The sequence below is a fragment of the Thermobia domestica genome, chromosome 9 (assembly GCF_964235325.1).
Source record: "Thermobia domestica chromosome 9, izTheDome1.hap1.1, whole genome shotgun sequence".
NCBI lineage: Eukaryota > Metazoa > Arthropoda > Insecta > Zygentoma > Lepismatidae > Thermobia > Thermobia domestica.
Window position 1 is genome coordinate 244,444,137 of NC_137462.1, and position 23,388 is coordinate 244,467,524.

Below are 23,388 nucleotides of genomic sequence, written 5' to 3' on the forward strand. Positions count from 1 at the left end.
CTAGCCTACAAAGCATACTCACGGAGCATTAAACCAAAAAGTAATTCCCCTTTCTATACAAGATTTGCTTCAGTTCTAAATAGCGCTGAAGAAACATGTATGTAACACTATGAATTATACATAAAACTGGCTATTATTAATTTCAAAGAAAATCTAGCGCGAAAACTTCAAAGGCTTAGAGTCATTGATGACATTGCACAATGTAAATGACTGGATACAAATTCTAATACTTCCATTAATTTTTCCCGTTCTATACAACATGAAATACCATATATCTAAAGAAGTCTTACATAAGTTGTAAATATGACATTTTTGAAAGAAAAAAAGCAAAATTTCTTTTAAAATAAGTTTAGTTTTCAACAATAATAGAAATTACAAATATAATACAAAATTTTAATCTATCCCGCAGTAAATGTAGAAACGCAGACAAGTACTGTATAACAATAAATCAAATGTAGCTAAATTACTTTAAAATATTACAAGGAAAATTATCACATATCAACGACAGATACAATATATACACAAACTTATTATAAATGCAATAAGCTGAAATCCATGGATTTCGTTATTTAGACATTACACTGAGTCCAATCGCTGAGAATATTATTTAAATAGTATTTGCAACTCTTAGAAGACAATGAAACTAGGCTGTTGCTCAGTATCTCGTCAACACAATAGGGAAGTTCTCCGTGATAAGATGGTCATCTTGGAAAATTATTACAATATTCACTTCAAATTCTGAAAATAAAACAGAGTAAGAACTTAATAAGGACATCACAAGAAAATTGTAGTTACTGTTTTCTCTTGCACCATAGTGGATGCAAGAAAAAAAAAGATCATTAAAGTTTAGAATATTTTTGTACAACAGCAAAACTGAGAAGAACATGACTTAAACGAAATGTTGGTGTGCATTGTCGAAAATGTTATATCTATGTAAAATTTAGTTAGCCATATCCATTACCTCAAATCCTTAAGCACGCAAACATACGCCTTGAGCCAAGATTTTTTCTTTCTTCCAAAATTACTCTAAAACATGATCTTGAAGTTGGATTGAACTGTCCTGGGTATTAACAAAAAATTGGCTACTTACCAATGAATCCTTCCTTGAAAAATTTAAAGATTTTGACGTTTCGGAACTCTCAGCTGGTTCCTTCCTCAGTGGCAAAGTAAAAAGGATTAAAACGGAAAGGAGATAAAAGGAGTAAAACCAGGAATATATACCACTATATAAAAGTAACGTACAAAAAAGATCCTGAGATGAATAGAGCAGAGTGAAAAAAGAATGAACTGAATAAAACAGAACGTGGTGTCTATGTTAGGCCACTATTGCCAGATACAAAGTATGCATCAAAGGTAGGTACCCAAGCTCGATCAATATTGCCAGTATCAAGGTTCAATGCAGGTTTGTATTTATGAATAAAGAACGATTCTTTAATTTCCCGTTGTTTTTTGATTTTGCTGAACTTATTACCCTAACCTGTTTCATATTATGTGAATGTTGTTTAGATGAAGTGCCAAACCCGACATGCCTTCTTCTTGGACTTTTTGGATTGTCTAACATGTTCCTTCATACGCGTGTTAATATTATGTTTAGTTTGGCCAATGTATGAGGAATCATATTCGCAATGGACGCGGTAAATACCTGCCTTATTTAATGGATCGACAAAATAGCTTTTAAATCCAGAGAGATGTTTTTGTAAACTTTTGGGGGGAATACTTGAAGCAGATATGTTATGCTTTGCAAGAATACGTTGAATTTTTGTTGAAAGTTGTGAAAAATAAGGAATTTCAATCCAAGTTTTTGCTTCTTTGGAAGTTACCGTTTTGAGGACTTGCAGCGATCTACGTGTTTGATTAAACCATTTTTGTAAAATACACAGCTTATAACCGTTTTCTTATCCTATTTTATATAAAAACTGTATTTCTTCATTGAGATCTTCTTGACGGTCACAAATGAATAATGCTCTACGAAAGAAGTTCTTCCAAATATTGGCCTTGTACATTGGCGGATGAGCTGACTGTTGATGTATGTAAGTAGTGCCTGCATTAGGTTTACGATATACTTTTGTAATAAATTTATTATGTGATCGGGTAATCAATAGGTCTAGAAATGGAAGGCCGTTCGTTATCAGATTCACGTTCAAGGGTGAACTTCAGCCTAGGATGCTGATTGTTGAATTGTTCAAATATTTGTGTAAGTGTATTTTCGTCACGAACAAGTAGTAAAATATCATCAGCATAACGGTAATATCTAACGTATTTAAATGTATCCTGCCGTAAAATAGACGTTTCAATCTTATTTAAAACAATATTTGACAATATTGGGGATAATGTGTTATCCATGACTAAGCCATCATTCTGAGGAAAGTAATGATCTTCAAACTGGAATATATTAGTTGTTAAACAAACCTCAAGTAATTGAAATAAAAAAAAAAAAAAAAAAAAAAAATAGTTTCATAGGTAGAAGCGCCATTTTGTAATAACCAGGATCGAGTGCTACTGATAGTAAGTTCCAGAGCTGAGAGTTCCGAAACGTCAAAATCTTTAAATTTTTTAAGGGAGGATTCATTGGTAAGTAGCCATTTTTTTGTTAATTTTGAATATCCCCCCATGCGGACATTTCTTAGAGTAGATGAATTAATAGATTGTTATCCTCTATTCCGCATTTCTACCATCACTTTTTTGTGATATGCACGAGTGCCTGTTTTATCAATCTGTCATCGTTTCAATGTACGAGGAATTCATTGACGTACATCGATTATTAAAACTACAGGACACTCGCCTTTGGGAGGAGAATGACAACGATTACAATATACGTCTCTCTACGTTATTTTTCGGTGCATAGGCTTTGTCTATGTTAACAGGCAGTGCTTTCTCAAATTACGAGTCGAAATTATGGAGGAATCATGAATTTATTATTTGAGAGAATTCGTATTCTGTTTCATTTTAAGTTTTCTTTAATTAATTTATCTCCACAACGTGATTATCGTCAAAAGACACTGGGCTAAAATAGCCTTCGTCGGATGTTCCAGCTGAAAGAAACCGCTTCACCGAGAGGACTATCAATGGGGGAACCCTCTAGATTGCTACCAGATACTGTGTAGATACTTTTCCATTCTATCGTAATTCTTTCAATTTTACCTTTTTTACATCACAATGTTTTCTACACAAGTGTTGCAAATCATTTCATAAAACAACCCAAGTTCCAACTTCAGTACCTTTTGCTCAAAATGGTTATTGTTCGAAACCCCAGGATGGGCTTGTCAGCTCTAAACTCCCAATTCTTAACGTATTATTCTGAGCTATAAGGACTGACTTCCCCGTACTGCACAAAACTTCCTTCAGTAAACTATCATTATTTTTGTGGGTAGAATCACTCCTTATAGAATCTTATGAAAAAAATTGTATTTAAAATTTGGTAGGAATACGTTGAACGGTATGGCCTCTAGGCGAGTGTACAAATATTGGGACGAACGAACGAACGAACGGACGGACGGACAAATATCCAAAGATCACTTTTTGGGTATGTAGGGGACCTTGAAACGAATAAATCCGCTAAAATCTCAAATTCCGCGTTTCAACAATCACCATACGTTTTTCCTTCCTTTTGTTAGTCGAAAGTAAAAAGGGAAAAGAACTCGGACGTAACAGAAAATTTTTACATTTGCAAATTTGTAGAAAAAAATCTCGTTTGAAAATTTCTGACTGGAAGTTCTTTTATTTGACTTTTTTGAGGTACAGCTAAACTTAGTATTAAACAACGACAATTTGAACCTACAAAATATTTTAAAAAATCATAAAATTTACATATGTCTCTCCCACATTCTGGAGAGGACCAACTAGTAAAGATGTTAAGGGAGAACTAATGGTTAGTTCTTTCTTTTGGCCCTCCTAGAAGTGGTCCATGACCATCGGGGGAGGTCGTTGAATTGGAACGAGTGATCCAAATTTCGAGAGGGTGTATCAGTGATTTAATAGCATTAGTTGTACTCTTAGGCCAATTAAAAATACATACACATACACTCACACGGATGTCTTGAGGCGTGCCTAATTTTAGGTTCGGGTGTCTTACACATGGAACAGAGGAACATCATGTATCCATATAATTTTTTGACAGGAGGCACTTGGTCTATTTTCTACTACTCAATTTTCGGCTGTGCTACGTTTCGGTACCCAGCTGCCTACATGGACAAAATGGACAAAGTTTCTCTATTTACAATACATAATCGTACGAAAATACTTTCCATCCACACAGTCACCGGTCTCTCTCTGGGGCCGTTAGGATTTATCCGTATTGACTCCAGTTACGGGGGTTCTTGAAGTTACATATGTTCTCGATCTTCATTCTGCTTGGCACTGTGTTCAGTCGTGAGGTCATTAAGCTAGTTAAACACTGCTAATTAAAAAGAAAATAAGTCAACGAACATCACACATAAGGGAATAAGGGAATGTATTTATCCTCTTAGCCGCCAAGTTTTTTTAAAAAGAAAAGTTTAAGGATAACTTTTGTAAAGAATATTTCATTTTGATACAATATGGTGCGCATTCATTTTCTTTGAGGCTTTCCTACAATCTCTACAGCTTGGCATTGTAATAATGAGAGAGAAACTAACCGCAGTTAAGGTGAAATACCTTATCCCTACTGTAAAAAATACGTTGTACAATGGCTTCCGTAAAAAGAATACATTCGATTTTGACACAACACGGCATATATTTTTTCTAAGACTTCCAAATCATCCCCACTACTTAAGAGTTAAAATTAGTCAAGGATGAGGGAGTGAATTAATTCTTCCTTCCTCCCATTAAAAAAGTTGTTCCATGTTAATTATCGAAAGGAAATTTGATTTTGATTCAAAATCACGTATATTTTCTCTGGAAATGCTCAATTATTTACTCTGCTTGGAGTTGAAATCACTCAATTAGGAGGGAGTGTATTATTTATTCATAATAATAATAATAATAATAATAATAATAATAATAATAATAATAATAATAATAATAATAATAATAATATTAAGTAAACAATTTGTAAAAGTTACCTTATTTTTTATGAAACTGGTGTGTATTGTGTTTGATTAGTTTCACTCGAATTGTTTACGGTTGAGATTAGTCAAAGAGAAAATTCTGAATTTACCTATCTGAATGAAAGCATATTAACCACAACCGCTAAAAGTTACTCACTTCTACGAAACATTTACTGCATATGCTTTTATTTTATTATTTTTTTTTCAGTCTCCCCAACTGGGCATATTGATTTTGAATAACATCAGTCACAGAAAGAAGACAAATTCACCTCAACTTAAAAAAAAAAAAAAACGTAAAATTAAAAAAGAAGAAGAAACTGTCATTTTCATGAAATGAGATCTGTGTTCTCTTGGAATCTTAGGAACTACTACTGTTTGTTGTGTCTAAAATAACGTGAAGGGTACTGTGATGAAAATATATCTTTCAAGAACTGAAAGATCTAGCTTTTACAATGCATATCACAAATTGGAATATCAGTTGGCTCACAGAAGGAACATGGAATTAATGCAGAAGATTTCCAACTAATGATTCACTCGATTTTCGAGATTTCCTCAATAATTCAAGGGTGACCTTCAACTGCTTTGAGTAGAAAGATTCATGTTTAACACTACTGTATCTAATGCTTAAAGTGTGTCTGACAACAATCAGTAATAAACCACACAACGAACTACACGAGTGTCATCCCTGGATATCCAGGTATATCCACTACCAGTGGATTCGTAGCCAGTATTTTCTATTGCTCATACTACGTAGAAAATTCCACATTTAATCTGTAACAATATCGTAAAATGGACCCATATGGATATGAATGCGATTACTTGGCGATATTCTTTATATGGAACCTTCATGGTAAGCGTCATAACGCCATCAGAAGCTGTGGCCGCCCAATAAATCTGACTGATTGGCGTGATAACAGGTATGAACTGCTGGTATCGTGTTACGGTGTACTTCGCAGATGGATCACTTGGACGATTAAATTGACGAGTGAGTTACATTTTGATTTTGTGCACTCTTTCATTGGATACAAAGTATCTTACAATGAACTCTGCCAAAAGCAGGAACTTAAATTTACCATGCCGAAAGGACCCAATTTTGATACCAAAATATGTGAATCTGGCACCAGCAACAGGGGTAAGTTAGGTTAGACATCTTCCTCATCTGGACCGCCTTTGTTCTCCGGATTTTGCCGTAGAAAATTCCACAAAGACAATTTATTGGAATAATCATTGAAGATCTTCTGTTCTGATACGCCAGAGGACCGGAGGGATTGGATAGGAAGCTCTCCCCTTTATAGTCACCGATGGACAATTAGCATGTTCGAAATTTGAAGGAATAAGAACATCAAAATAGTGAAGCGTGTATACATTCAGTGTAATTAGTGTGGAACGTAATAACACTAACACCTGTGTCTATTCTGTAAGCTATTGCCTTAGTTCAAATAAACACTTCAGGTCTTAATGTAAGCATGGATTTAGTTTTCCTACGAGGGAAATATTATGCACAAGAATTAGCTTCATTTTATTTTAAAACTTAACTATCGTTTCACACATTTTAGTATTCATTAAGAATACTTTGGCTTAGTTTTTTTTTAAATTATTTGTCTGAGTTTTAACTCAAATTTTAATATCAATTCTAATTAGTTGCCCTAATTATTATAACTCATTCCTTTACTTTGGTTTCAACATCAAAGAGACCACTGGCGTTTCTGGCATGTAAAATTTGGGGGGACATCGAAGAAAGTGATTAAAATGGTGCTACCTAGCCCAACCTATTTATTATCTTCGATTCCATTTGTTACCTTTCTGCTTACCTTCACGGAACCCCTAAGGTATATCAAGAACTCTGATATAATCGTTCCACAGCCTGAATAATATATTCCAAATAAATATAATTATTACTATTTATTTATTTATTTATTTGTTATTCTGTCGTTAGTAAATAAATTAAATTAGAATGAAATATTGAATATTTTGTACTTCAAAATATTGGGGGGGGGACGCGACCCCCTCGTCCCCCCGCCAGAGACAATCAATTCTTCGATTAATGTCTCACTGGCAGCGAGATGTAGTGAGGCTAACAGACTTCGTGTTGTAAGAACGAAACAGGTAAAGAGGTTATCGTGGTGGATCACCGGTCTCTCTCTAGGACCATTAAGATTTTCTCGATATAGACTCCAGAATAAGTTACGGGGGTTCTTCAAGTTACATATATTGTCGACTTTCATGTTGGTTGGCATTGTGTTCAGTCATGTGGGGATTAAGCTAGTTAAACATTGATAATTAAGTTGATATAGCAAAACATTTTTACGAAAAAAAAAAGTCAAAGAACCTCGTACGTATTTGCATACGGGTCAGTCATCACAGTCCCTTATACAACGGAATCAATAAACAAACGAAGCCCTTCTGGTCGTAGCTAGTCAACTTTTGTATTTAGCGGCTAAACAGTTGAACAATCAGGATGTTGTCGAAACGATATATTGCCCCTTCATCCTCCATTCCATAGGTTTGCTCTTCTGCAGCTTTAACCAATATTTTTCCATCACAAAGTGTGCAGAGTAACATGAAAAGAATGAAGAGAAATAACAGTTTTCTTGTCACCATGTTTATGTTTGTGTTCAGGGCTGAATGTCGGTTAAGCTACTAGTATGAGCACTCTAGTTTATTGTCACGGTGACCTGCACTCGATAAAAAGCGCCCTGGAGTTTCCTCAGTTTGTATAGGTAATTTAATTCTAAACGCGATTGTAACAGCGCGGAATTTACGAGACATCTGATACTAAACATAAAAAACTTATGCCCCCCCCCCCCAAAAAAAAAGGAAAGGTAAGGAAAGGAAAGGAAACTACAATTACTGAAATATGCTCTAGGAAACTTATTTCTAAATCTTAAACGCAAGGTAAGAGTTTATTTACTTACCAACTTTGAAATTACTTGTGGTTAGCGTGGGGCATGTAAATAATCTTGGGAAAATCATGTAGATAGGGATTGCCATTCCACACGGAACATCACCTTCACCAATCTGAATATTCTGAATTTCTGTGGCTGAAATAAAATCAGTGATCCAAAATATAATAATGAAAGGTCAGATAGAAGCTTCACTTACACAACAATTCGTCAGACGTCAGGCACCTTCAATCCATTTTTGAGGCACCCCACTTTGTCTAGTTTACCCGTAAACCATATCACTATACGATAATACATAGAATGTTGTTTCGATTTTTTTTTTTATTATTTTTTATTTATTATTTATTTTTTTTTTTTTCACGTGTAAGTTAATCCAATTTATTTAGTTCCTTGTATGAACAAAGAATTAGAGATTTCGTCTACACTGTGCAGTGGATCTTTTGTTGATTTTGACGGAATTGCTCTTCCAGGAAAGTTTTTCTTTTTATTTCCTTGATATTTTTATTTCTTTTACTCCTGTTTTTAGCTTCCGTCAACAAGGCATTCTGGAAGAGGGTAAAATCAAAATCTGAAGTGAGATACTTGTTAATCTTAGTTTGCGCGAATTTGAAGAAATCCTGGTATAGGATGAAATGTAAAATGTAAATTTATGATCAGAGGATAAGACGTAATTCATGGACGTAGGAAGGCAACTTTTCACATATTCAAATATTCTGACATATGTACGATTAGTTTTGAAATATTACGCATGGGACAAATTAATGTTTAAAAAAAGTGTATTCTGAATACATTTAATTTAATATATAAAAGAGAAAGTGATCGTGTGAGATCGAATCACCTCAATCACGGAAATGTTTTACATAACTTTTTGGATATAGTCATCAACTACTTCGAACTACATTTCATTTTACTTTGATAAAAATGCATATTATAAGGGGGAGCATTTTTCTACACTTTCAAAATTTACGCGTGAAATAATTCAGATACTACGAAGGCCGTTCAGAAAGTAACCTCCGATTGACTAAAAAAAAAAAAAAAAAAAAATAATTTATTATATACATTTGAAAACTATTTCTTCGCACTATTTTCAACATAGTTTCCATAAACATTCACGCATTTATGATATCTCTGCACTAGTTTCGAAATTCCATCAGGATGAAAATCTGCCTGTGCCTTGAGCCAGCCTGTAACCGAATCTTTCAGCTCAACATCACCAAAGCGCTGAGATCCTGGGAATTTGTGCAAATTCATCGGAAAGCTCGAGATTGTGAAACGTCGATTTTCACGAACTTTTCCATCAATTTTCTGAACGAGTTCATCAGTGACCACTGATGTCCTGCAACTCCTCTCTTCGTCCACTTTTAAATGAACGAACCCACTCATGAACAACTCCTTCACTCATCACATTTGGTTCATACACGGCACAAAGTTCCCGATAAATAGCTACTGACGAATATTGTTTTGCATTAAGAAAACGCATTACAACTCGAACCTCGCATGAGCTCCTTCGTGGCTAAACGGTTAGCGTACGCACCTTTGGTGTGCGAGACCCGGGTTCGATTCCCGGCGGGAGCTCATGTGGTTCGAATTCCACGTTTATCAGTAGATCCCGTCCCATATAGCTCCGCTGCTGAAAGGGACGTTAAACTTAAAATCAACTCAACTCGAACCTCGCACTTGGCGGAGTTTTCTATTGCAGCACGTATTTTGAGGCGATACAAAAATCTGGGCTCATAGTGGTCTGGTCCCTTGTAAATAGTTGAAAAGTGACCAAAAGCACACGAAAAAGTGACCAAAATCTCATCATGCCCCTTTTTCTTTGTCAATTTCTCCATCACCTCTCTCTTTGTTTGTTGCTTTGTTTCATCTTTTCTTCTTTACTTCTTTTTGAGCTTTCTTCTTTCTTAGGTTTTCTAAGTATGCTTTGTAGTTACGGTAAGCAGACTTAGCAGAGGTAAGAAGCTTCTGAGTAAGTGGAACCAGTTCTGCCCTATTTCCGAATTTCTTCATCCCAGACATTATATTTAACTTAGCATTGAGAGTTCTCAAAGCCATGAAATACTCAAATTCATCACCTACTCTTAAGAAGAACATGCAAGAAGTATAACACAAGACGAACCACACAAACACCATACACATAACGTTGAGCGGAGCGTTAACTATTACGAGAGAAAACTAAAAGACTATTATGATAGAAGAAAGAAATAGACACAGAAGGGTTCTCAACCCCACCTTGAGAGCTTAAGCATCCATCAACCATCCACTGTGCTTTTAGAAAGAATAAAAGCTGAAGTGAGAATAAAGCTGACTGTTTCACATGTTGCAGCAAGTACTGAAGTTTTCAGAAGAGTAATGACTAACAAGTTTCTGCCTTTTTCCATTTATTTTTATATTTTTCTTAGAAAACTGCCAATGCAAAACGTAAATCGCACGAAAAAGTCACTTTACCCCCCAAGAAAGTAACTTTTAGTGACAAATTTGAAAAAAAGTAACTTTTGGTGACCAACTTGAAAAAAGGTAACTTTTAGTTTTAAAAAAGTGACTGGCTATGAGCCCTGAAAAGTTGAACTAGTGATCAGCCAACCTTCACTCTACCACGGCTGGATGCAGACTGATCTACTGCATACGTCTATGCAAAGATGGTAGCGCTGACCCCACTACTTTACGCACAGTGACCAATCGGAGGTTACTTTCCGAACGCGCCTCGTATTTTTGTATTATTAGGAAAGAATTTACATTAGTCATATAACCATTACAGCAGCGTTTCCCAACCTTTTTCAACTTGCGGCACACTACAGGTGTAACTTGATTTCTTGCGGCACACTCATATAGATATTATTATTATTATTTGTAAATATAAAATACAGTGTTATTTTTTCTCTGTGATTACTGATCTCACAGAGAAGAAAGCTCGATCACTGGTTTTCCCCAGTGGTAAATCATTATGCTTATTTTCCATTCTAATTTAAAACTTGACAACAATTACAATGAAATATACGACTCAGGTTTCTAAAAATACAATTTCTTTTTCGAAAACTGTATCCAACCTTTCACAGAAAAGGAAGATCACTAAATAATGAACGAACAAACAAATCTCTTTTACTTTTAAAACAGAAATGCAGGTAATTTGCATGCATGTTTGCTTTGTCGAAAGGATTGAATGATATTTTAAAATTTCAAGTTATGAAATTGTCTGCAACAATAAAGAAACAATAATGGTCATAACAATGATAACAAATACTTTTTTCAACATTAAAAATGTACAGAAAGTAACTCAGTATGAAACTTAAAATTGTAGATTTATAGTAGAGGTTCATTGTAATGTGAAATACAAATATACATTTTCCCTATGTCTTGCAATGTGATTGCTATAGAATTAATAATTTTGTTTCAATTTCCTCGCGGCACACCAGCGGTCCACTCGCGGCACACCGGTTGGGAAACGCTGCATTACAGGACTCAAAACTTTAGAAAACGCAAAAAGAATGCCTCGACAAATATTTTGACATGATTACTTGTAGTTGTATTCCGCAATATACCAATTTCATAATACTATGAAACTCTATGATATACTTTGAGAAATATTTCTTACCATCTCTTGCATAGCCTTCAGCACATCCACACGTTTCTACCCTAACAAGTTGCAGTTCTACGGATTTTATTGGTACTTCACAATGTTCAACTACCAACTGAAAAGAAAATAACAGTGGAAATTTTAAACATTTTGCAATAAAATGAAACAACAACATTTTTTGTCATAAAATGAAAGAAAACAGACTTCTTTTCCTTTTCTTGTTTTTCAATACAAGGAAGTAGTTTGGGCGAAAATCTATAAAACTAATATTTATTACGTATTTTGTTATTCTGTTTACAAAAGTTGTGAAACAAATTAAATGTATCTTTAACTGTACGGGCAGCGTCTCAGTGTTTGTCTATACGTGTCAATGTTAAAAAAGGCAATGAACTTATAACAGACTTCAAAGGCAAATTTTATTTCAAGAGCAACTACAATAACTTAAGTAATTTGATAAATCATCATAATTTGCGCTTACCTTACACATCTTCCAACTTTTTAGAAGTTATTAGGACAAATTTATTCTACTTTTTTAACAAACTCTTTAAACGCATCTTAACTCCTCATTACTCACGTTAGGAGTTTACCTAATCAAATCTAAGCTGCATTGATACAACGAAAAACACCTCTACTAAAATGTAAGAAAACATTACGAATGGTATATATAGTAAACATCTAACTTTAGGCCCACCTAAACATTTAAAGAAAACTAAACATTTACTCTAAGATAAACAGATAATTAAGAAAACATAATCTAAGACTAAAAGTAAAAAATCACTCATTCTATTAGAGGTTAAATCAAGAATGTGAGAAGATAAGAGAAACCAAGGTCTTACAAGGAGACTTACGGAAGTGTCACTCACCGACTTGAATGAAATTTTGCATACTTGTAGAACATCGAAAAATAATCGACACGTATTTTTTTTATTTCGGCAATGGTGCGAGTTTAAGGGCAGAAACCACCCTTTGAACGTTAGGGGTGGTCTCCAAGTATAGACAGAAAACAATCATTTCATATACAAAAAAAAAAAAAAAAAATACTACCAGGGGGTTCATAGGACAACTGATTCGGAATCTGACGTCAAAATTACAAAATGCAGAATGGCGGATCCAATATGGTGATAACAATTTTAAAAAAGTTTTCTGGTTTGAAATGCTCTGCAGTTAGTCAAGAACAATCATAGTTGGCTGGGGTTACTGCGAGAAGGTTGCAGACCGATTTGAAACTCCTTTCCGTACTTATTTTAACAGGATGCTTGATTAAAGTAAATATCTGTACCTCTCACTATTCGGGGTGCTAAAGTGAATCCCCTCGTATCTTACTATGTCAGAATTTCATAGATCCTCAATTGTTACAATTATGAATTTATTGAGAAGACGTTTTACAGTAATGACATTCCGAAAAAAAAAAAAAAAGTATGTGATACATAAACATTGTTTATACCACGTAAACCTTATTGCGGCAATAACTGTGCACAAATAGCAAAATGCTGCATAATTTTTGAAACAAAATGTTACGGGATTTTCAAACGCAGGTTTCTCTCTCTCTCTCAAAGAAGCGCTTTCGTGCCACGCATACCTAATAAGATTTGGAAATCTGGGAGAAGAAAACTGATTATGAATTCGTGACTGGATCTTGATTATATTATTACATAGATGTAAATTTATGTTATAGTTGTAGAGAAGAACGTTATAGTTGTAGAGAAGAACAATGTCAGAAAAATGTCTCACGAAGTATTTCCACAGCCTAAAAAAGAACAAATGAAGAGGCTGAATCCTACTAGTTGTTACTGCAGGAAGGATTTCTATTTTGAGGTACTCTCTTGTTTTTAAAATTGGTTCAAAAGTTGATGAATTGTGACTCAGTCCACGAATCTAATATCAAAATGGACTTTGCAATAGACGCTGGGCTAAGTACCCCGAATAGTGAGAGGCGAGGGGACTTACTTTCAATAAGCACTCCATATAGTGAGAGGTACAGAAACTCACTGTAATCAAGCATCCCGTTAATGTAAGTATAAAAGGGGTTTCAAATCGGTCTGCAACGTTCTCGCAGTAACTCCTGCCAACCATGATTGTTCTTGACTAACTGCAGAGCATTTCAAACCAGAAGACTTTTTTTTTTTTTTAAATTGCAATCATCATATTGGATCCGCCATTTTCCATTTTGTAATTTTGACGTCAGATTCTGAATCAGTTGTCCTAATAAAACCCTGGTAGTATGTTTTCTTGTATATTAAATGACTGTTTTCTGTCTATACTTGGAAACCGCCCCCTAATGTTCAAAGGGTGGTTTCTACCGTTAAACCCGCACCATTACCAAAATAAAAAAAAATAAAAAATACGTGTCGATTATTTTTCAATATTCTACAAGTATGCAAAGTTTCATCCAAATCGGTGAATGACACTTCCGTAAGTCTCTTTGTTAGTGAGGTAATAATTATCCTGTCTACTCATATAGTATCGATGTTGAGAAAAGACGTCAATTCATAACAAGGGATTTTGTTTCTTGGAAATGAAATCTTTCAGTTAACGTCCTACGATTATGACCTTTAGGCTAAGGGAGACTATAATTAATAAATAACTAATTATTAATACTTGTTCTAAGGAGGATTGTGGATAACGGATGATAAAGGTTTAATAGGATAGATAATTATTTTAAGTTAGTTTAAGTAGTAATATTAGCGAATTCTTATCCTAAATATTCATTTCTCTGTTTCCATAGATGCTGGTAATACCCATGAATAATGTATAAATAAATACATTCTTTTGTGAACTCATGTTCATTAGCTGCTTCTGTAGTGTCACACAAGCATCTAAATAATTAACATTCATATTTGCTACATATGTAGGTGAAAACTCAGAATCATAACCTTACTACTTTAATTTAGAAGATTTACGAATTGATTTACATGATAGCTTATGTTTATTGCAGTATATAAGTACGAATAATATGTGAAAATCAGTATAAGGTGCATGGCTGTGTAGAGTACACGTATGAAGGATTACGTCAGTCGGCAAACACACTATCAGGGGAAGTGGGAAAGGAAGAAGGGCATATATGTTAGGCACCATCCCGTATTTGCATGGTGTGAATGAGAAAAACCTCACTCAGGCTGACTGCCCTGAAAAACCATGACATCTTCTCAACCGAATGGAGTTCATAAAAGAAAGAAAGAAAGAAAGTAAAAACATTATATAGCCTTAAGATTTCGTTTATATATTCATACATACTTCTGGGCTTTATTCGCATCTATGGTCTTAAGCCTGCCATGTATGAGGGACAACGTCCCTCACCGAACACATTCAGGGAAGGGGAAGGAAGAAAAGAATGGGAAAAGAAGGTAGTAGCCTGGGACATGTATGTTAGATACCATCCTGGCACTTGCCCGATGTACATGAGGAAAATCCAGGAAAACCCTTAGAGCGTTTGCACACGTCCGCCAATGCCGGGTCCGGTTCCGACAATGTCGGCGATGGAATCGGTGGCAATGTAATCACATGGTAGCTTGCACACGCTTTCCGACCCGGCAAAAACACCGGTGGAACTCCCGGGACCGGCAAATGCAGTCGGTCTAGCCGCCGCCGACAATGTCGGTGTAGGCTCCGGCTCCGGTTTTGTCGGCGGCAATGTTTTCTTATGCGTGGATGCACACGCAGCTAGTAATGCCGGAGCCGGCTTGCTGATCGATTTCTTCAATCTAGCTACAGTGAGTGAGTGGCAAGGCGTTGTGTATTCTTGTTTCTTTTCTGTATTTGGATTTTTTATTTACTTCAGTGTTTTCTGTTATTTTCTTTTTTCACATCACTTCAAATATATAATGAAGAATGAAATAATCAAAATGGCTGTGAGGTACCACAAATATAGCGGCTTGCTATTTTCATAAATTCGCAGCAAGGGAAATTCGGATCTTGTTTGAATTACCCAACTACGGCAACACAGAAAGTGAGTTTCACAGATGTATGTATGTATATTAATTTGTTATCTTCTACAGCTAAAACTTACTTAAACGATTTGAACAAAGGGGTCATTGGATTCGTTTTGATAGAGAATATGTCTTAGCATATATGAAGTCATAATTTTAAAAAAAAATCAACATGGCGAAAATGAACAAAATGGAGATATGAAGAAATTATGAATCTAGGATAGTTGCCCAGTTTTTATCCTGTTAATTATGCAACCCAGTATGTAGGGTATGAATAACGTAAGTACAGCAAGGCAAGGAGATATCGTTTGTTTATTGCTGGATTCATGTTCTCCCCTTCACGTTCACACTCAAACTACTTCTCGGCACCAGCATTACCGGGATGTGTGTGCAAAGCAGCCCCGGTTCCGGCATTGCCGGGGACGTGTGCAAACGCTGTTACTCAGGATTACTTGGCCTGAAAGAGCTATTATACCAATTTGACCGAATGTTCTCACCAAGAATTGAATCTGGGACCACTCGCACCAAAGACGAGAGTGTTAGCTACTACGCTACGCGAAGCTACATCCTTAAGATTTCGTTGCCAAGTGACAAGACAAGAAAGAGTACGAAAATTAAATACTAGAGAAACAGCGAAAATGGGTATGGGTAGTATTATTACTGCAAACTGTATGCTTAGACTTGAAACTCGATCATGCTAGAAGAGCACCGTTATCACATTATCTTATTTAGCAAAATTATAACTTCATTTCATAAAAACGATACGTGACATCACATTTAGGAATATCGTGCCTCAATATTCAGTATTATATCATCATTCAAAGAACGATGTCTACTAAAACTTACTAAAGTACAAACACAATTACCTCTCCTGTAAATGGTTTGGTCAAACAGCACACTGTTGAATCTAATTGACCAGTGACTCGAAAACGTGGTATTCGAGTCTTTTCCTTAACATTCTGTAGAGATTCTGGAGTGATAGTGAATTTTACAGGCTTGGGAACAGCTTTATCACACGCTCCTTGCTACAAAAAGAAAATGACCAATAGTAAATACACTGTACATTTATACACACAACTTTTGAATTTTATTTTGTGAAACATTCATTATGACATAAAGCATTCTTAAAAAAAAAAAAAAAAAAAAAAAAATCTTTAAAATGACATGAAATGATCATCATAACACAAACTTAAATCACTATCATATTTCTCACCTGCAACATTTCCAAATTGCTAATATAATGATACAATGTAGCTTGAGAAAATGCCAAAAGACACGTATGAGTAGAATGAAATTTATACCAGAGATTTTATTATATTATTCCAATGAAATAATTGCAATTTCAGAATGGTGCAACCCTTTAACTTTGATGTATCAGTACCGAACCTCCTGTGTTGCAATCAGAGCATCTATATGTCCTAAAATCAAATCAAACAGGAGCTCGATGTATTCCTAGTGAATCATCTTTCACGCTGCATGTCTGCGACTCCAGAAGACATCGACACTGTCTGCTGGAAGACCGTGACGAACAAGATGCAATTCCATGTGTTCGCTGGGCGACCGTGCAGCCCAAGAAAAAAAGTGTTGTTGGAAGAATGCTTACACATATGAACGATATACTGTCCTGCTGAAATTTTAGGTCCGATGTTCTCTGAAGGAAATGTATGACTTTGGTTCTTGAGGTAGATGTCATTGGTGAGGTTGATTCAGTGCATAGCAGCTGAGGTTGAGTGTTATGTATCATGGCATCCCACATCATCACGCTTGCCATTGACCGCTATGACGTCTGGCCATCACTATATTGCAGTTTAAAGTGGTATTGATCTTAACATTATCGTCTTCCACTCAGCGCGCCAGCCCATTGTAGCCTGAGGTTTACGGTTTTGTTTCAATGAAAGCTGATGCAAAAGCATGTATTGCACAGTGGTCCAGGTCATGCTAACACAGTAGACGATTCTGTACTATGTATCACGGACATTCGTATAAGATCTGTATTATCCAGCGATGTGTCAAATTGCAGCCTCCTCTGATGGATCGTCGCTGCTTACATAAGCGAAAACAAAACTGTCATGGTGGCATGTCCTGTACGCAGGATAATTTTGCAGTTCAAGAAATTTCCTTTCCGTACCGTACGCAGATATGTGGTTCTTTTAAACTATCATCTATTTATATTGTGGCCTTTGACATCGAGAAGCTTAGTAACGCTTACCCATACTTTTCCCATTTGCTTAACGACCTGACTATTGTGTGAACCGCCCTCTCGCGGCAATATTGAGACACAGAACCGAGGGATTTACTGAGTCCATTCCACTGACAATGTAACTTTTCGTCGTCATACAAATCATGAGAGTTTGGATCCATTCCCGTCATTCTTTCTTTGTGTTGCAATTTTCATAAACAGTCGTGTATGTGGCGTTTACTTGCTTTGATATGTTTCATGAATAATATCTTAATAAACACGAAGTCTCCCTTATTACTTATAGAGATTTCACAGTACAGTTTTCGTTTATTATTATCATTAACCAACTCTTAAATACATCTATATTTTGATTTCACTTTGTAGAAAGCCTTCAAGTTGTAAGCTTTATTTAAAAACGTACAGTATAACCTTGTTTTAAGTTCCCGCATTTAACGAAAGATTAATTTGGTTCCGAAAGATACTACATGCAAAAACGAAAGCCATCTAGTAAATTTTCTGCATTTAACAAAACAGAAGAAAGAAAATGCGGAAGAAAAATCATTACTAATGTGGAAAGTATTGATGTGCATAGCATAAGGAACACCATATTTACTAAAATCGATACGTCTATTTGTATATGGGTACTTTAATTACTGGCGTGAATAATCTTGATAACTGTCACTGTATTGGAAGCAGTGATAATGTTTAGAAAGAAATTACACAGAAGGCTAGTACACACCGCAAAAAAAAAAGTCCTGTTTCCATTTTCAGCCTAGAAACAACTCGAAGAGGATTAAAAACATGAGGAGAAATGTGGATAGGTAAAAAAAAAACCTAGTTAAAAGGATTTAAAATATGTGAAGCATAAGTCTTCGATATTGTGCTTCTTCAGTGTGTCTTCAGACTTGTGCTTCACATATTTATCTATACACATTTCTTCCCCATGTTTTAAGACTGAAGATGGAAACAGGGTTTTCCGAAAGCGCTATTTAGAAGAATACTTTCGTTTTTTGCGATGAGTAGTACCCTTTTGTGCACATTTCTTTCTATTTTGATAACTATTGATTGACATTAGGATCGATACTTTCATGGATTATCACAAAGCTCGATTTCATAACGGTCCGCGTGTATAATAGTTTATTTTCACTTAGTTCCGAGTTCAATTCCTGACTAGTCCTTACACTTCTAAGCTTTGACACTTCGGGCCTTGGTCACGCAGTACAAAAACAGGAACATCAACAAATATGAAGGATGCAGAAAAGGAACGGACTCATTATTAAAAAGCTGGACACTTGTAGGGCTATGGAAGTTACAGTCGCCAAGTGAAGGTTACCAACTCCTGTTAGTGCTTTTGTGTCAGCAATTTATGTATTTTCAATCACTGTCTTCATTTTTTTTAACTAGCTCTTCTTTCCTTTATAGCCTCTTATCTACATTAGGTTTTCGTTATTTTAGGGAATAAAGAAAATTTCAAAATTTAGTGTTTGAATTTCATTTTGTGTTCCAAATAAAATTCTTGAATAATATTATGGAATGTATCTTTCAAATACTTCGCAGTTCTAAAATAGTATATTCACTCTTTCCAACCCTAACGTGTCTTTTGACAAGTACACTTATAGATATATACACTCTTTCTATCATTCTTACGATATACCTGACAACTACACTTCATTTCATAGACCCCTGATTTTCTGTTCCAATATGTATGAGAGCTTTTAATTTGATCATGTTTTTGATGCAATTTTTCAACGCTACTCGCAGTCCGTACCATGAATATAACTTTTCCACTGCCATTCTCAACTTCGGAAATATAAATAGTGAAACCCGTTTGACCTTTGGAATCTTATTTTCAAGACCGTCGATTCCAAAATTATCTAATTACATTAACTTAACAAAGTGGATATAGAATATCCATTCAAATTGCCATTCTCAATAAATAAATAAATAAATAAACCATTTTCCGACTTAAAAGCTCATATAACAAAGTTTTTCCACATATTAGATTTAGTAACTAGCGAACATGCTGAACTATAATGAATATAAGGTACACAATGAGAAAAGCTTCTTGTTAGCGGTCTAATGTTTAGATCTAGATACGTAGGTAATTTTCTATATTGAACTTCACATCTTTATTTAAGTGAATCCTCACACTGAGCATGTTATGAATATAAAATCGTAATAATGAAATGTTATATAAATCGATTCTCTCTTCCTTCCTCTTTAGGAAAGAAATTTTCAAAAACGCTTATATTTAATAGGGACTTCTATATGTCGAGTTTCATCTCCCTAACGAACCATGAGATAGTTTATTCTTGGCAATACATTTGAACCATTTTTAACCCCCGCTCCCAAATGGAATGTATTCCAAAACATCCTTTCTTATCCCTTGCTTCCATGACAAAAGGGATATGCTTTTCAATCTAACGTTTACAACTGTATTAGTTTGGCCTGGGCGTTAATGAGTCATTTTAGTCTTTCATATAATAGGATAGACACAATCTACACCAATCAACTATTCATTTATTTTGACAATAGTATACTCAATAGGCACGTGATCGAACTCAACCGCTTACCACTACATCGCCATTAGTTGTTCATTATTCTACGCACACTAATCCTCGAACATTTGCGCACTCAACTTCAAAGCCATTGTAAAATAACCTTCAACTTCTCTTTATATTCAGGATCGAGTTACGCAAATGAGATAACAACTACTTTACCACATACTCATAAGTAATATTGCAACATCACACTCTCCTGTTTACATGAATTACTGCACAAAATAAGTCATAAATTATAATTTATAGAAAATATTAGCTTACCTTGTATTCAACTATAAATTCGGCTACTTTTATAAGGTCTTTGGCTAAGAAACTTCTTTTCATTTCACACCGAAGAAGATACTGGATATTAACAAACACACCATGGTATGTTTCATACAGAGTTTTCGAGCCTCTAGGCTTCAGTGGAAATTCAAATGGAATCTCAGTTTTCCCTGCTGGTATCTTGCCAGGAGGAGCCACTTCTAGTACGTAAGACACTAACTGTATAGGCTGTAAACAAACAGAAACATCATCATCATCATTATTATTCTTATTCTTATTATTATTATTACAACTACATTCCCTTTAACAAACCTCTCCATATACAGCAAGCAATACGGACAAATATTTTAGAAATGCTAAATACTTTTCTTCTCTTGCAGTTGTTTGTTTAACAGTAACTAATTAACTAATTCTATGGCCTAAGGAACCCGGAGGTTAGATGCCACGATCACAAAAACTCGCCAATGACTTCTGTAGATAACTGGATCCAATTTCTACTTTATATTCCTTTTCTGCGATATCCATCTTAATATTGTCCTCCCATTTGCGCCTAGGTCTTCCTAATGGACGTTTTCCAATTGGATTTCTAGTCAAAATTTTGAAAGCGTTCCTACTTTACTTCATCTGGCTACATAACCTGCCAACCTGAGCCTCCTAGACTTGATGACCCTAACAATGTTTGGTAAACGGTATAAATTATGTAGCTTTTCGTTGTGAAGTTTACGCCATTCCCTATTCCTGTTATATGCAATAGCTAATAGCAAAATGTTTCAACTATGAATTGAAAATAGTATCCAGACAATATCGACAACTCAACGTAAGTTAGTACTTTGGGGCATTCACAAAGAATGCAAATGGTTATCGGCCATTCCCTATTCCTGTTATATGCAATAGCTAATAGCAAAATGTTTCAACTATGAACTGAAAATAGTATTCAGACAATATCGACAACTCAACGTAAGTTAGTACTTTGGGGCATTCACAAAGAATGCAAATGGTTATAGGTAAGTTTCACAATTAAATTTTGTTAATTCAGTAAATTCTTTATTGAAGATACATTAAAAAACTCTAACGTTCCCTCACTTCACGATATTAGCGTGTGATGCTTTTTTAAACAGCAGCTAAACATCAAGAAAATTACGATTTTGCTTTTACATCATTTTCGTTCTAATCTTAATATGAATAAGTTGTCTTTGCATAAGTAACTTGTGTTTCATGATAAAACGAATTTTCTGAATTCTATCAGTCAATCGAATTTCAATCTTAAATTATATTTAGAACTTAAAATATATTTATACTATGAAGTCCCAAGGCTACTTATCATAAATTCTTGGTAAAACACCTCACCTAAATTCTCATGATATATTGAATATCACTTGCAATTAATCACGAATACCATTCTCAGTATACAAATCATTAATGCAATTACACTGAAAACATAAGATTATCAAAACCTCTTCTTTCTACCCAGACTGGCTAGAAGTTTTTCTTTAATACACTGTTGTTTATGAAAACTAGGGTCCGAACTCACAGGATTTGGCCACTCTACTGAAATTGTAATCATTCACATGACATACCCGCCAGTACAAATCAGGACATACCATTCGAACGATTACAACTTTACATACAAGCAGTATCCTTGGTTCGGTACTCGGAGTAGCATCATCAGAGGGCAGTACACATAGCTTAGGCAGAATAAGCGAACAGGAAACTGTGGGAAAGCCTTATTACGCCCCCCCCCCCCCTTTGTCAAACGGCAATAACTGACGACTGCGTTTGAACAGAGAATGTTTTCACAGAACAGGATGACAAACATCTTGTTCGCATGGCAGTAACGGATCCTACAACGTTGTTTACATTTAGCTTGACGCTGGACCACGGTAACGTTCAAATTTGTCTGGGTCAATGGTTAGACAATGTCTGTTGAGCAGCGTCTTATACATATGCTTTAGGGTACAGTGGCACACAATGATGAAATTTTCGGACGAGCTCCGCTTCAACCTGTGTTGTGATAATCACATACGTGTCACACAATATTGTGGTGTGCACAGTCTACCAGCGTACATTGTCGTTTGACACAGCGGTGGATGATGATGTGAGGCCGCAGCTGCATAATACATACGTAAGCTGCTACGCACTGAAGGCACACGCATCAATGACAACTACTTCAGAGAAGTTCTACAGGGAGTATATACCGTTGTTTCGGAAAAGTTCGGCTACTATATTCCTGAGCTAGTATCCCGAAATGTGCATGCCTTCTTCAGGCCACGATGGTTAGCACTGTTTTCCTGGCTTACAGAGTCGACAGATGTCGCCCTTAGAGCATATGTGGAATATGTTTGGTCGGCACCTTGTTCGCCACAATCCTTCAGATAACACTGTCGAGTTGAGTTGATTCTGAGTTTAACGTCCCGTTCAGCAGTGAGGCTATATGAAACGTGGCCAACTGATTAATGTGGAATCCGAACCACATGAGCTCCCGCCGGGAATCGCCCCGGGTCTTCCACGCCAAAGGCGCGTACGCTAACTGCTTAGCCACGAAGGAGCTCATAACACTGTCGATGTCTTGTGGACTTGCATATACGCAGCGCGAAAAGCGATTCCTCAAGAACACATCTAATGCCTGTTTTATTGAGTTTTTGAAATTATAAACATCTTTGTGTAGTCATGTGGTATAAATTTCACTTCACTCACATAGATGTGGAATAAATTTTGTACGTGATACCTTGTTGTACAAACCTGGTACAGTCAGAAACAATATTAAGTACAGGTTGGACGTATAAGAAATGATAGCTCCAACCTCCTCGTATAATTAATATTACTTCTGACTGTATATTTGCACGCATTTTCGACATTTCCTCTTCTGTTGCAATTTTCACAAACAGTAATGTATTTATATACACAGAAAGGGACACTATATGCTAGAGAATAATGTGAACGAAATTAAATACCACTGT

At 35.5% G+C, this 23,388-nt stretch overlaps 1 protein-coding gene across 1 annotated transcript in view; it reads right to left on the reverse strand.

Moving 5' to 3' along the window:
* Positions 1 to 215: 215 nt before the first annotated feature.
* LOC145660641 (vacuolar protein sorting-associated protein 26C) overlaps positions 216 to 23,388 on the reverse strand; it is a 36,330-nt gene continuing 13,157 nt past the window's right edge. Inside the window, exons 3-7 of the mRNA XM_081725936.1 lie at positions 20,429 to 20,659; positions 16,294 to 16,452; positions 11,520 to 11,616; positions 7,940 to 8,065; positions 216 to 738 (exon numbers count right to left, since the gene is read on the reverse strand). Of these exons, the coding sequence (XP_081582062.1) occupies positions 656 to 738; positions 7,940 to 8,065; positions 11,520 to 11,616; positions 16,294 to 16,452; positions 20,429 to 20,659 (696 nt within the window). The 3' untranslated portion in view covers positions 216 to 655. The remainder of the gene's footprint in view (positions 739 to 7,939; positions 8,066 to 11,519; positions 11,617 to 16,293; positions 16,453 to 20,428; positions 20,660 to 23,388) is intronic.